This window comes from Lissotriton helveticus, chromosome 6 (assembly GCF_964261635.1).
Source record: "Lissotriton helveticus chromosome 6, aLisHel1.1, whole genome shotgun sequence".
NCBI classification, from domain to species: domain Eukaryota; kingdom Metazoa; phylum Chordata; class Amphibia; order Caudata; family Salamandridae; genus Lissotriton; species Lissotriton helveticus.
In genome coordinates this window covers 1,213,905,457-1,213,920,065 of record NC_136067.1, presented here as the reverse complement: position 1 = coordinate 1,213,920,065, position 14,609 = coordinate 1,213,905,457, and the positions used below count along the sequence as shown (strand labels likewise).

Genomic DNA, 14,609 nt, shown 5'->3' with positions numbered 1-14,609 from the left:
AATACCAAGGAACAAACTTCAATTTCTCAGTATCAACCAGTGTAAAACCTCTGAGGTCAAAGACAAACTATACTGGTTAAAAAGTAATTCCAATCTGTTTGCTAGATTATATATTGGTTGACAGGTTAGAAATGGTAATTTGAAAGCATTTTGTGAGCACGAGAATCAGTCTTCTTTGCCATATATATCTGTAAAAGGAAAATTCAGACAAGGACAAAAGTCGTAGCTATTGTCCTGCGTTGACAGAAGTACCACTTTACACAACACTGCTCCAAATGTAAATGTCAATATGAGATGATACAGCTATAGTAAATATGCTGCCTCCCAAGTCTTGTAAAAAACATTTGATAATTACGCTTTGACAATTTTTAACCCTACTTAGAAACTCAAGCAAGAACGTGAAATGATTGGATCTTGTGTCAAATACATATATTACTGAGGCACTAGCTGCTGCGGTGCGGAAATATGTCTCCCTAGCGCTCCTTGTCCCTTAGAGGCGAATCGCTTGCAGGTGGGGTAGAGGGAGAGCTCCCAAATGTAAAGACTGGTTGCAAGACCTTCTCTATTGCCAAGACCAATTACATACTTATGCCGAGCTCTTGCCACCTTCCTCCCGTCCATGTGACATATGGGCTCCCCTCCAAACATATCTCCTGGAGCAGACCACCACCACAGACACAGTCACCGAGCCCTGACCTGGCGACGAGGAGTCAACTGAAGGAAATGCGAGCTAAAGCACATTAGCTCTCACTTAGACTGGGGATAATACACAGGGGGATGACAGGGACTAGGGAAGTGGCACTTGTGATGCTACCAGTACGTCCATGCTATCTGAGTGGGCAACTTATAATGTCAACAATGTTTAAGTAGTAATGTTTATTTCTTCAGGTTTGTCTATTATGATCACAGCCCTAAAAAGACATTTGCCAAAATGTTACACCTGACGCGGCCAGCCCGACGTGGTTGTAGACGGCTTTCTGTGTATTTTTCCACTGCCTATACTGCTATACCCAATGCTAGATTTCGCTGCCGGCCCGAATAGGGTTGTAGGCACTATGCTGTGTTCGATCATTTTAGCCTACAATAAAGGTTTTTGAAAATTAAAAAAACAAGTCAGTAATAGGCATGCTGATTCTCCCCCAACCTTCAGAATTCTTCCTCTCAGCCCGTATGTCTCTATTTTGGTCAAGTGTGGGAAAGGGAAGTTAGTGAATCAGTTTTCTCTTAAATGACTGGTTAAACATTATGAGCTATGAAAGGTTCCCAGATATTAAAAACAAGCATTGCCTACAGCAAGCTTAAATCCATGCTTCCATACTCTCCGTATCACTTATAACAGTGTCTTTGTGAGTTCAAAACTGCCCCACTTTGCAAGCATGGACCATTTTGTTAGCTATCTAATTCAGTAATGTAGGCTGCTTTTATTTTGGTGGGAAACATAGTAACTATGAATTAAATTTGAAAAGAGATCAGCACATTATTCATTGATGCCGGGAATGCGCGGATACAGGTGCTTCCCTTAATGCTCACTTGGCCTGTAGAGGCTCTCCGCCAACCCCATCTTGGGAACCCCAAACAGACCCAATTTGGCATCTTCTCCTTCTTCCTGCCTTTTGATTAGATTGACTTTCCTGGCAGAAACATGGATAAGATGCACTTGACTATCCCAATTGCATTTCTTTCTAGAACACATAATGCATACTATCTATTTGGTGCTCTGATGCATGTGCATGCCAATTGATTTTTTATCATTTTTATATTTATACAGCCCCGTACGGCATAAGGGAGGCAACAAGAAAAACAGGTTCACAAAAAGAAATTATTAAAACAGAAATATGGTAAGTAAATCTTGTCTTTATTTCTTCTTTTGTTATTCTGTAGTCAATCTTTTTTAAATAGTCATAAAAGCACTTAATTAATCGATACATAACCAACAGGGATTTACACTTAGAGTTCATGCATATGATTGTGTAAAAAATACACAAAATGATGATCTTACCAAGAACCATCATTTTCTTAAACCTAGAAAGCTAAAGATGCACATAAGGAAGTTTTTATATGAGGTAAGACATAAATGAACTGGAACTTAAACATTAGTACAACATTAAAGACAACATAATTTCCTCTCAGTTGAATGAGCTAGTGAGATCAACCATCTATACTCAAAAGGTTAAAGTATTTCTATACTGAATAGTAAATTTGATAAAAGAACCTACTGCCAGGCGTACCGAGGGTGAATTGAGGATTTGCAGAAAAAGTAGGACAGGTCTAAATCTTTTGAATTGCAATCTCTGAAGGAGTGGAACTAAAGAAATACACGAAAATGTCAATCAATCAATCAATCAATGCATTTTTAAAGTGTGCTACATACCCGTGAGGGTCTCAAGGCGTGGGGGGGGGGCGCTACTGGTCGAAGAGCCAGGTCTTGAGAAGTCTTCTGAAGGCCAGCAGGTCCTGAGTCTGTCGTAGGCTGGTGGGGAGAGCGTTCCAGGTCTTGGTGGCGAGGTAGGAAAAGGATCTGCCACCGGTGGTGGTTTTTCGAATTCGAGGAACTGTGGCGAGGGCGAGGTTGGCTGAGCGGAGGCTTCGGGTGGGGATGTGGAAGCTGAGTCGGTTGTTGAGGTATGTAGGTCCGGTGTTATGTAGTGCTTTGTGTGCGTGGATGAGAAGTTTGAAGGTGATCCTCTTGTTGACGGGGAGCCAGTGCAGGCCTCTCAGGTGGGGTGTGATGTGGCTGCGTCGGGGGACGTCGAGGATCAGGCGTGCCGAGGCGTTCTGGATTCGTTGTAGTCGTCTCAGGAGCTTGGTTGTTGTTACTGAGTAGAGAGCGTTCCCGTAGTCGAGACTGCTGGTGACGAGGGCCTGGGTGACGGTTTTTCTCGTGTCAGGGGGGATCCACTTGAAGATCCTGCGGAGCATTCGGAGGATGTAGAAGCAGGATGCAGAGACGGCGTTGACTTGCCTGGTCATGGAGAGGGTGGAGTTGAGGATTACTCCCAGGTTGCGTGCGTGGTCTGTGGGTTGCGGGGCTGTGCCTAGCGATGTGGGCCACCAAGAGTCGTCCCAGGCCGATGGGGTGGGTCCGAGAATGAGGACCTCCGTCTTGTCTGAATTCAGCTTCAGTCTGCTGTCCTTCATTCAGTCGGCTACGGCCTTCATTCCTCTGTGGAGGTTGGCTTTGGCGGTGTGGGGGTCTTCGGCGAGGGATATGATCAGCTGGGTGTCGTCGGCGTAGGAGATGATGTTGAGGTTATGTTGACGTGCGACGTGGGCGAGCGGTGCCATGTAGATATTGAACAGCGTCGGGCTGTGGGAGGATCCCTGTGGGACGCCGCAGATGGTCTCGGTGGTTTATGAGCGGAAGGGTGGGAGGCGGACGCTCTGTGTTCTGCCGGAGAGTAAAGATGTGGTCCAGGCCAGGGCCTTCTCTTGAATTCCGGCATCATGGAGGCGTGCTGATAGGGTGCGGTGGCAGATTGTGTCAAAGGCTGCTGATAGGTCCAGGAGGATGAGGGGGGGCTGTTTCTCCTTTGTCCATTAGGATCCTGATGTCGTCAGTGGCGGCGATGAGGGCGGTCTCGGTGCTGTGGTTGCTGCGAAAACCGGATTGGGAAGGGTCCAGGATGTTGTTGTCTTCGAGGTAGCAGGTTAGCTGTTTGTTGACAATCTTCTCTGTCACTTTTGCCGGGAACGGGAGCAGGGAGATGGGCTGGAAGTTCTTGAGGTCCTTGGGGTCCGCCTTGGGCTTCTTAAGAAGGGCGTTGATCTCGGCGTGCTTCCAGCTTTCCGGGAAGGTTGCTGTCTCGAAGGAGCTGTTGATTGTTTTCCGGAGGTGGGGGGCGATGGTTGTGCTGGCTTTGTTGAAGACGTGGTGAGGGCATGGGTCGGATGGGGATCCGGAGTGGATGGAGTTCATGGTTTTGATGGTGTCTTCGTCGCTGATGTTGGACCAGGCGTTCAGGCGGCTGGTGCGGGTGGTGGTCGCGGGGGTGGTGGACTCGGTGGTGAGTGTGGGGGTCTCGGAGTTTAAGCTGTTGTGGATGTCGGTGATCTTGTGGTGGAAGAAGGTGGCCAGGGAGTCGCACAGGTCTTGTGATGGTGGTATGTCGTTGGTGTTGGAGCTGGGGTTGGAGAGTTCTTTCACGATGTTGAAGAGCTCTTTGGTGTTGTGTGCGCTGTTGTCTAGGCGGTCCTTGAAGGCGGTCCTCTTGGCGGTCCTGATAAGTTGGTGGTGTTTGCGGGTGGCACTCTTGTGGGCTGTGTGGCTGTCTGGTGTTCGATCGCGGAGCCATTTCTTCTCCAGCTTCCGACAGGTGCTCTTGGAGGTCCGGAGATCTTTGGTGAACCAGGCGGCTTTCTTGTTGGTGTGGTTGGTTGTGGAGGTCTTGAGAGGGGCGAGGGCGTTGGCGCAGTTGTTGATCTACTGCTTGAGGTTGGTCGCGGCGGTGTCGGGGTCGGTGGGGTCGGCGGGTGGTCTCAGGGCGAGGGTGGTAGTCAATTGGTCCTTCGTGACCTTGCCCCAGCAGCGACGTGGCAGCTGTTGGGTGCGGTGGTGTGTGGTGTGTTTCCTGAAGGTGAAGTGGACGCATCTGTGGTCGGTCCAGTGGGGTTCGTGGTGTGGTTGAAGGAGATGTGGGGGCTTGTGGAGAAGATGGGGTCCAGCTTGTGTCCAGCGGCGTCGGTGGGAGTCGTCACAAGCTGTTTGAGTCCGAGGTTGGCGAGGTTGTCTATCAGGGCGGTGGAGTTGGCGTCGTTGTTATTCTCTAGGTGGATGTTCAGGTCCCCGAGGAGGATGTAGTCCGTGGAAGCGAGGGCGTGGGTGCTGATGAGGTCAATTGCTACACTGAGTCCGGGGAAGACAGATGGCCACATCGAACTTGAAAACCTCGTGAAAATTCTCGCAAGATATATTGGCACACTTTAGATGGCGACCGGAGCTAGTCCCCTTTTTACACCTATTGCTATACTGAGTCCGGGAAATCTCGCCTGTATTCTCGCGTTCTTGTTCAGTAATTAGTAAAAGCGCGGGGATTTTAAAGTATTTAAAGGTCTACCTCCCATACGTCTTAATTCGACCTCTGGCGGATTGCGAGACGGCATGATGGAGACACCATAAGAAATTGGAAAAAGTAAGTGACAACTGGGCGATAATATTAGTACCCTTTTACTTTAAATAAGAGGTTAGCATTTAATTTTGGCTTGTCATCGAGGTAATAGAGAACACACTAACATTAGGTTTTGTTTTGTTCTTAACCGAGGGGGAACCTCTACACATCAAAGATTATGCCTGGTGGCGGTCTTATTTCTATGTAGTCCATATTAGAAGTAGGACTACGCTCTGACTATCGGTGTAATAATACGAATATGTATAAATAGTACACATATAGATGGAGGCTTGAGTATAGAGCGAGTGTTTGTAAAGATATAAAGAGAATTAATTGTTAGTCAATATGAAGAGGATAATGTCGAGTAGAGATAAATGCAGTAGGTTTGAAATGTCAGCATCCCTTAAAGTGAGGTAATGATTGAGGAAATTGTTACAAATGAATTTTAGGGAAATGAGGTACCCACTCAGTTTTTTTGCCACACCGTTACCCCTCAGTAAAGTGTAATATATTTTTGGGGGCTTCTTAGGATTATTGGTGACTAGAAACTTGGACTGGGTGGTATATATTGGTAACAGCGGAGCCACCCGCCGGGGGTACACGTAGAGTCCCACCATCAGGAGAGTATTGTGGGAGGGTTATCCCGGAACTATACACGATATTAGGCGAAGAGTTATGGTACTGTTCTAGATAGGAATATCAATGTATCCCTTACCGATTATAATCAAATTACTGGACCAAAGGAACCCCATATATAGCGGCATATTTGAGATAACTAGGATGCAAAGTCTTTGAACTTTCAAGAGCACAAACAGGCCACGTGAATATTTATGTCTCCCCTTATAGGGATTACATTATTTCGTGTTGGACGCAAGTGGAGAAAATCATAAATGGTTGAGTTGGACAACGACCTATGTCTGCGTAGCAATAATATCAGGTTAGTATATATCTGGGAATAATAAGACTTTATACCAACCAATACTAGCAAAAATTACCAGCAAAAATTACGAATACTAATTAGATTTAAAATATATCATTTTCTACAGTTGACTGTCTGTGACTTTCTGAAAAGTGGATACAACTAAAAACGAACAAAAAAACAATATTTTTGAGGTAAGAGGATTTGGTAGAGTATCTTCCCCTCCGCCCAGCTTTGCTACTAATACAAAAGACATAAATTTAAACATATATTCTCTATTTTTAGGATTTCCTCGATAAACTTACTGTGGGAGATATTCAAGACCTTCGATTAGATGGAGGCATACCTCGTGGAATGTTAGCAGTAAAGGGCAGGAGTTTAGCCCCATTGATTTTATGTAAGGGAAGGAAGTACTATTACTGCCAAAAGATTAGGTATTTCTGGTTGCAGGTACTACTCTAAAACACAGGGTGTGGACTATACCTCATCATACTTTCTAATTTAACCTTCTTGGTGACATTGATACTGTATCTATATACACACAGGGTGTCATGCTCTGAATTTCATTTACTCAAGTTTGCTTTTTTTCTTATCCTTGACTCAATCAATGGTTGAATGTGATGCGATCCATGGTAGTAATTGAGTGTTTGCATCTTGGCCTCATCAGAATAAATATTCTTGTAGAAATATAAATGCAAAAGTTGTTTTCAATTGTGCAATAGTGCTGATCATGTCATATATTTATATAGGTACCCTGGGAATTGTTTGCTTGATATCTGGATAGGTCCTGAGGAAGGTAGCTTATAGAACTGCTTTCCACTGAAACGCGCGTCGACCTTGTGCGGAGTCTTATGGTTTGTCCGAGACTCAGACATTGGCAGGAGCATTGTCTTGTCAACAATCACTCAACTGTGTACAGATAGAGTTTGAATGTATAGGTAGAGATAGAGTGTGTGGTTTTGTATGACTGTATCTTGATTATATGTATTTATTCTTTTCCAGGGACAAATTGCAGAACAAGATTCTTTCATAGGAAATGATCTTTTACATATCTTATTTATAAATTTTGTATGCTTTTGACTGTAAAAGAATTTTGTCAATATGAATTTGTGACAATGAACAACTGTAAAAGTAATGAAAGCAGTTGGAAAATATGTGTCTGATAATGTTTTGAACAAATAAGAAAAAAGATTATGAAATATAAAAAATAATGAGAAAATGAATGGTCACTATTGCCTTCTTAATGTTTATGAATTTATTGAAATGCATATGAATTAACCCAGTAGTTGAAAGTGTGTAGGTCATTGATGGAAATATTCAGTATTATGGGCTGAGCAGCAGATACACTGCTCCTAATGGGGCTCTCTATACTTCTACACCTGAACTTACCATCATGAAGTTCGATCCATGATTATTCACAACACAGCACCATTCTCTCAGGCACAAGTCAGAATTCTGATCACTGATGATGCTCTGCAATTTCATTGTTTTGGCGCAGCTTACAGTAACAACCCTCAGGTAGATTGAGTGGCCCTTCATACATGGGTCACTCCTAGCTTCATTCTCTTATATTAGCTTGCCCCCCTAGTGGTTCCTTAAGGTGGGAGCAAGCTGGGATTCTCCTCCTGGACAGAATTTTCTCCTGCAGAGCTAGGCACTCTCCTTCCTTCTTTCAGCAGGCAGGAAGGCAGGCAAGCAGGACTTCTAGTCTCTAGGCGGATCCTCACTTCCACCAGCAGAGTGCAGACCTCAGGTGATGTCCCTTCTCCCACGGGAAACTGTCTTGCATTCAGAATCCAGACTTGATCACACAGCAGTCCTTCAAGTACTCAGTGGGTCATTCCCTTGCTTTCAGGCAGAGGTGTGACACAGTGGAGTGATTTGGATCTAGATTGTAGACGCATTATCCAAACAGGGTAAGTGAATCCACTATCTATATTTAAGAAACAGTTTTGGTTGGTCCTCTTTCATGTATCATTTTCTTGCTGTTTCTGAGGTGCAGCCTTTGTGCAAGGTGATGGCTCTGACAGCAAGTATCATTGATGCTGGTTTCAAGAAGGAATAAGTGAAACAAGGGCAAAACAACAGTATTCCTGAAGCCTTAGCCTCTTCCATGCGTTGGAAGGCCCCCGGCCGTCTGACGTCACAGTGGACATGTGTGTCGGACACCTGGGGGCCGTCTGATTTGTGCATGTGTAGAATTCACCCGCACAGCTGGGAAATGTGCGCCGCATGGAAGCGGTTAATCAGGGGCAGACAAAAGGACCGACCCTATCTAGAAACGTTCTCACTTCGAAAAAAAAAATTGCAGTCTCACCCTTCACACTTACCCTCCACCACCAGATGGCAGTCATAAGGAATAATTAATCAGTAGCCCACTTCTAACAATTACAATTTTGCACCATGCTTAACCATACCTGCTTTGCCAATATGTTCTGGAGGTCCTTGTAGGCTGTGAGAGTGATAAGAGGAGCGGTTGTGGCGTCAGACCATCACCTTGTCATAGCCAGGCTAAAGTTAAACCTGAAGAAAGTATCGATGGAACTGGCAGACCAACTCCAGGGATATAACCCCACCACTAAAACATGGACAGAAACAGAGTGAAACTCAATAACAAGTTTCAAGTCCTGCAATAACTAGAGGAGGACGAAGATCTAGTAGAAAGTCAGTAGGACAAGATCAAAGAAGCAGTGACATCAACCTGGTGGGAGTTACTGGGTCCCAAGAAACACTAGCATAAAGAATGGATCTTCAACAAGACTCTCCACAAAATCCAAGAGAGGAAGGAAAAGAAAGCTGCAGTCAATTCCAGCTTAACAAGAGAAGAAAGAGCGTCATTTAAAAGCGAATACACCCAAAACCGACAAGGAAGCAAAGAGAAGCTTAAGAGCAGACTAGCAAAGATTTATCGATGGTCTTGCGTCAGAAGCCAGGAAAGCAGCGCGCCATTGAAACTTGAAAGAACTCTGACATAACAAGGAAATTCTCCGCCATGGAAACTTGAAAGAACTCTACGACATAACATGCAAACTCTCCGGCCAGTACAGCAAGCCAGAAAGACCTGTTAAAGACAAAGGTGGAAAATCAGTCATGGGTAACTAAAGCCAACAACTAAGATGGGTAGAGCACTATAAAGAATTGCTGAACCAGCCCGTGCCAGTCTCCATCAGAAATTCAGCCAGCTGACAAGGACTTGCCAATCAACTTCAACAGACCAACAAAGGAAGAAATAAGGCAGCTGAGAAAAGGGAAGGCAGTAGGGCCTGACAACATTTCTGCAGAGGCACGGAAGACAGACATTGAAACCTCAGTAGACATGCCCTACCCCATGTTTGGAATGATCCGAAAAGAGGAAAATGTGCCATTAGAAAGGAAGGAAGGTTATCTCCTCAAGATCCCCCAAAAAGGTGACCTGAGTAACTGTACAAACTACGGAGGGATAACTCTTCTATCAACCCCAGGCAAAGTGTTCAACAGAGTCATCCTGAACAGAATGAAGAAAGAAGTCGACCCTCAGTTGCGAGAACAGCAAGCTGGCTTCCACAAAGATAGATTGCAACACTGCGCATCATCATTGAGCAGTTGATGGAATGAAACTCTCCTATGTCAATTTCATCGACTGTGAGAAGGCATTCAACAGCGTGGACAGAGAGACCCTTTGAAAACTCCTATCCCTCTATGGTGTGGCAGATAACCTCCTAAGAATCATCAGAAACTAATACAAGGGAATAACCTGCATGATAGTCACTGGAGGAGAACACACTGAAGCCTTCCAAGTAAGAACTGGAGTGCCTGGGTTATTTTCTCTCGCCTTTTCTCTTTTTGCCGGCCATAGACTGGATCATGAAGACATCCACAGCAAAGAGAAGAAATGAGATCCAGTGGACTCCATGGACGCAGCTCATTGACCTGGACTTTGCAGATAACCTGACCCTACTCTCCCTTACCCATCTGCAGATGCAAGAGAAGACTGTCAATGTTTCAGCCACATCTTCACAACTTTGCCGCAACATCCACAGGGGAAAAACAGATCCAGTTGGCTAACACAGCCAGCAAGAGTGCAGATGATGCACTGGAAGAAGTTTAGGCTTTCACATACCTGGCCTCACGTCAAGGCAAGAATCGCAAAAGCAAGGGCTGCTTTCATTCAGCTAAAGAAGACCTGGCGTGCCAAGGACTTAATGCTGCACACCAAGATCAGACTTTTTAACACAATCGTAAAATTGGGCCTTCTGTGCGGAGCAGAAACTTGCAAGACAACAGTGACCACCATCAACAAAATCCTGACCTTCATCAACACTTGTCTGAGCAAAATCCTCCAAATCCACTGGCCAAATACATCAGCAACAACGACATATGGCAGCAGGCTTTCCAACTCCCTGCTTATGAAGAACTCACAAGAAGACACTGGAGCTGGATAGGTCACCCCTCCGCAAGCTCTCATCAAACACCACCAGTCATGCCCTGTCCTGGAACCCTCAAAAGGAAAACAGGAAGACCAAGAATCACCTGGCGCAGAGGCCTCAAGGCTGACTGCAAGGAGATAGGTTACACCTAGAGCCAGATTGAAAGAAAAGCCCAGGACGGAGATGACTGGAGGGTTCAGGTTGATGGCCTATACCACAGGAGGGTATAAGCATAAGTAAATAAGTTAACCAGGGGCTTTCCAAAATGGATCACACTGGGTCTAGTATACTCAGGCTTTCAGCATGCACAGATTCCCACTACCATACTTTTACCACAGACTTACTGCACATACGTACACTCAAGACACACATGGGAATTAAGCAAAAGGACCTGGTATTCACTTAACAGTGGAACTTTACATGAGAGGGGTTCAGTGGACTGCTCTCTCTTTGACACAGAGGAAATTGGTCTTATCACACTAAGGATTCATAAAAACGAGGTACGCTGCCACCACTGCTTTATGTGACTTGCGCAAGGCATGGACAGTAGTCCTATGCTGACTACAGGTGCACGCTTTGTGCACCCATCCAGGTTGCAGGACTGATTCTGGACCTCACATTTCCAGGGACAGGCTTTGATCTTGACACACAATAGATTAACAAAGTGCCTGGGCCAGACAAGAAGGATACCAGTTTTACAAGCAGTCAGGTACTCAGGGCAGCAGTGCAAACGTGTTTACCATGAATGGGATATTTCCTTCCCAACAGATGCTCCTCTGAGATCTGACTACATGGATCCATACCCTACTGTTGGAGAAGACCTTTTGTCAAGTTGGCAAAACCAATGGCACTGTCCATCTCTATTCTCATGAATCATTATGGTTTTAAGCTTTACTGTGAAATCTACGTCTTGTAAAGAGGTAGACCGCCTCAACATTTTCAGATTCTTACCCTCTGTTACCATCAACCCCTTGAGTATTTTTTGATCTATTGAGAACACAACTTGGTACCAAACAAATAAGGCTTGAAACCTCCTCAAAGCCCACATTATCTCGAAGCATTCATTTTCAATGGCAACCTAGTTTTGGTCTGTAGCAAGCACTCTGTGGCTGATAAAGGCCACTGGACTCTCCATCTAGGTCATTAACTCCTTTATCCAAGGTCTCAATCTGTTAAGTGAAGTTCTGACCACAGCAAGTTGACTTCAAGACAGGTGTATTACATAGTGCTGTCTTCAGATCTTTAAAGGCCTTCTGACACTCCACAGTCTAAATCAACTTCTAAGACTGCTTCTTGAGTGCCAAGACTGGCAAGGGCACAACTACTGTCCCATAATTGGCCACAAAGTTTCTGTAATCGCCACCAAGTCCAAGAAATGCTCAAACTTGAGTCTGGGTTGGTGGGAACCTTCTACTTCAACTCAGACTGAATCTTGGCATCTCTCCATTGCCCATCTGATGCCCAAGGCAGACTACATAGAACTGCCTCACCTTGCACTACTTTGCCTCAGTGATCCCTTTAACTCCCTGTATCCTGACTAATCTAGAAGGGCCTCAGGTGGTCTGCCCATATGTTGTTAACATTGACCGTATTGTAACGGTAGGCCACGAAAAACTCTTCCAACTGTGAGAGAACATGGTTCACCAGGCACAGGATAGTTTCAGGAGAATTCTCAAGCCCTAAAGGCCTCACCCTAAACTGATCTAATCCTTCTGCTTAGAGAATACAGTCTTCTTCTTTGCGTTAGACACTAATGTGATTTGCCAGTAACCACTGGTCAGTATGGAGGTACCTAAGTATCATGCATTGCCCAGCTGGTCTACTAGTTCATCTTCTCTGGGAATCGAGTGTGCATTGCTCTTGGACATTGAGTGAATGATCATATACTCAAAAGTGCAAGTCTTTGGTTCCTTGCTTGGGCACCAAAACGAATGGACTGGTCTAGGAACTGCAGGAATGCTCAGTCACCTTGAGTCTAGCATCTTGGCAACCTCTGTCTTGATGTACTCCTGCACTAGGTCAGATATCTAGTTATTGCTCTTTGCAGGCAAGCTATCTGCTGTGTTGATCTGATAGAGACATCTAGCCACAGATTCCTTAACTTGGAATATTCCCCAGACATCAGACTGGATCCGGAAAACTTTTTCCCCCGCAGTACCTCAGCAGGCTGGGGGGAGCAGCGTCGCCCGGCTGCACCCTGATGCCGTCCACGGAAGTGACGTCAGTGGAGCCATATAGGTCTCCCCGGCGTGCTTATGTTCTTCTTTACCGTGGCCCAATGCGGATCCGGGAGAAGCGGTTCCTCCGACCTGTTTCTTTTCAGGCCTTCGCGACGCCTTTTCATGTCGAACACAGTGTGCCAATGCCTTCGGGCTTCAATTCATGTGCGTCCTGTTCGCTGCGGATATCGGCGACGGACCCCCACGAAAACTGTATGTGGTGTCTGGGCGAACACCACGACTCTGCCGAGTGCGACGCCTGCTGGCAGCTGAAACCGAAGTCCCTGCGGGAACGACGGATGAAGTAGATGTCTACCCGGCTGTCCCTGTTGGAATCCTCGCGGTGCCGGTCTCCGTTTCCAGCTGAAGGCTCCGTACGGTGTAGTCCTTCTTCCCACGCTGCGGTTCCTGTCCGGGACAGGTCCCGAAGTCGTTCCAGTGGACGTCGCTCGCCTACATGAGGTAAGCACCAGAAGAAGTCACAGGAGTCTTCGACCATGCTCAAGCGTGATGTCGGGGCCCGCCGCTCCCAGTCTTCAGCAGACATGGCCCCTCAGGAGTCGGCACCAGCCTACCCACCATTTCCTGGTGTGGGTGCGACTCAGACCCAGATTGAAGACTATTGTCTGCAGGCCATCTTTGGGTCACCCCCTCTCCCTGGGGCCCCACAGAGGGGGTAGGGACTCAGGTCGGGGGTTCGCCGGCGGGTTCGCCCTCGGCGCCGACCAAGTACCTTGACTCCGGTGCCCGGAAGGGCATCCCACTGCGACGTCTTGCCCTCCTGATGCGCCTTCGCACAACCCTGCGGGGCTCCCTACGTCATCGCGGGAGGCAGCAGCAGTGCGGAGCTCGACTCGGAGTCTACGTCGTTCCTTCCCGCAGGCCCCTGCCTTGGTGGAGGTCAAGTCAATTCTGGCCCGACGAGTCCTCTCTGGGGGTCGTCAACGTCGATCCGACACCGTCTCGAGGTCGGTCAACACCAGTTCCGTCCCCGGCTGTTCCTCTGCATGGTAGAGGACTTGACCCCAGTGGGTTCTCCACCTCCGGCGTTATTCCATTGCTCCATGGAGCAGGGGCCCATGGAACAGCAGGGGCCCATGGGGCACTGGCCAGCTCAGCATTTTGCAGGGCCTCTGTCGCTGGGTGGACGGATTAGCCTGCAACCGTCCCCATTGGACGAATTGCTGTTTCCGCTTCGGATGGCCACAGAGGCTGGTGCTAGGTTTGCGAGGGCGGTTCGCAGGGCTGCGGATATTCTGCAGTTGCAGCCACTCTCTGTCGCCCTGCCTTTGGATCCTTTATTGGATCTGCTCCACCAGGGCACGGTGGATGTGGAGCCATTGTTGTCTTTCGGCGGCTCTTTGTATGATGTCCTTCTGGGGATTTGGGCCAGACCCTCATTGGGGAATCACGTGGGTCGCGCTATTGTGCATCGCCCAGCTCCAGACGACCCTGCCTGTTTGTCCCTCCATCCTAGGGCTCACTGACTTATATTCCAGGCAGCGCTCCCTTCCTCTCCTCCTCCATTGCTTCCTCCCACTCAGGAGTCTAGGTGGTTGGAGTTGTGTGGCCGCAGTGTCTTTGCATCCACCAGCTCAGGCCTTCGGTCCTTTAACACGTCCTGCATGTTTGCTCTGGCCACTTTTGCCCTTTGGGACTCGGTCGAGCGGTTCCTCCCCTCTTTGCCGGAGGGCCCTCATGCTGACCTGGTCAGACTTAATCGGGACGGCCGCGACATGGCGCAGTTTTCCGTCTGGTCGGCCATGGAAACCACTGACTCCATTGGTCGGGCTATAGCTAGGTCAGTTGGACAATGTTTGGGAATGACTCAGGGATCTGCCCTTGGATGGGGTCCATCTGTTTGATAAGCATGCCGACTCAGCGGTCCGACGTCTCCTCTCTGGATATTGATGACTGCCAGGTTATTAGTTATTTTGGAGGACCTGTGTTTTCGTTTGCA

General features: G+C 47.1%; 1 protein-coding gene across 1 annotated transcript in view; it reads left to right on the top strand.

The window, feature by feature from the left end:
- TRMT11 (tRNA methyltransferase 11) overlaps nt 1-14,609 on the top strand; it is a 392,197-nt gene that overhangs the window by 188,439 nt on the left and 189,149 nt on the right. Inside the window, exon 10 of the mRNA XM_078648927.1 lies at nt 1,769-1,838. Within this exon, the coding sequence (XP_078505053.1) occupies nt 1,769-1,838 (70 nt within the window). The remainder of the gene's footprint in view (nt 1-1,768; nt 1,839-14,609) is intronic.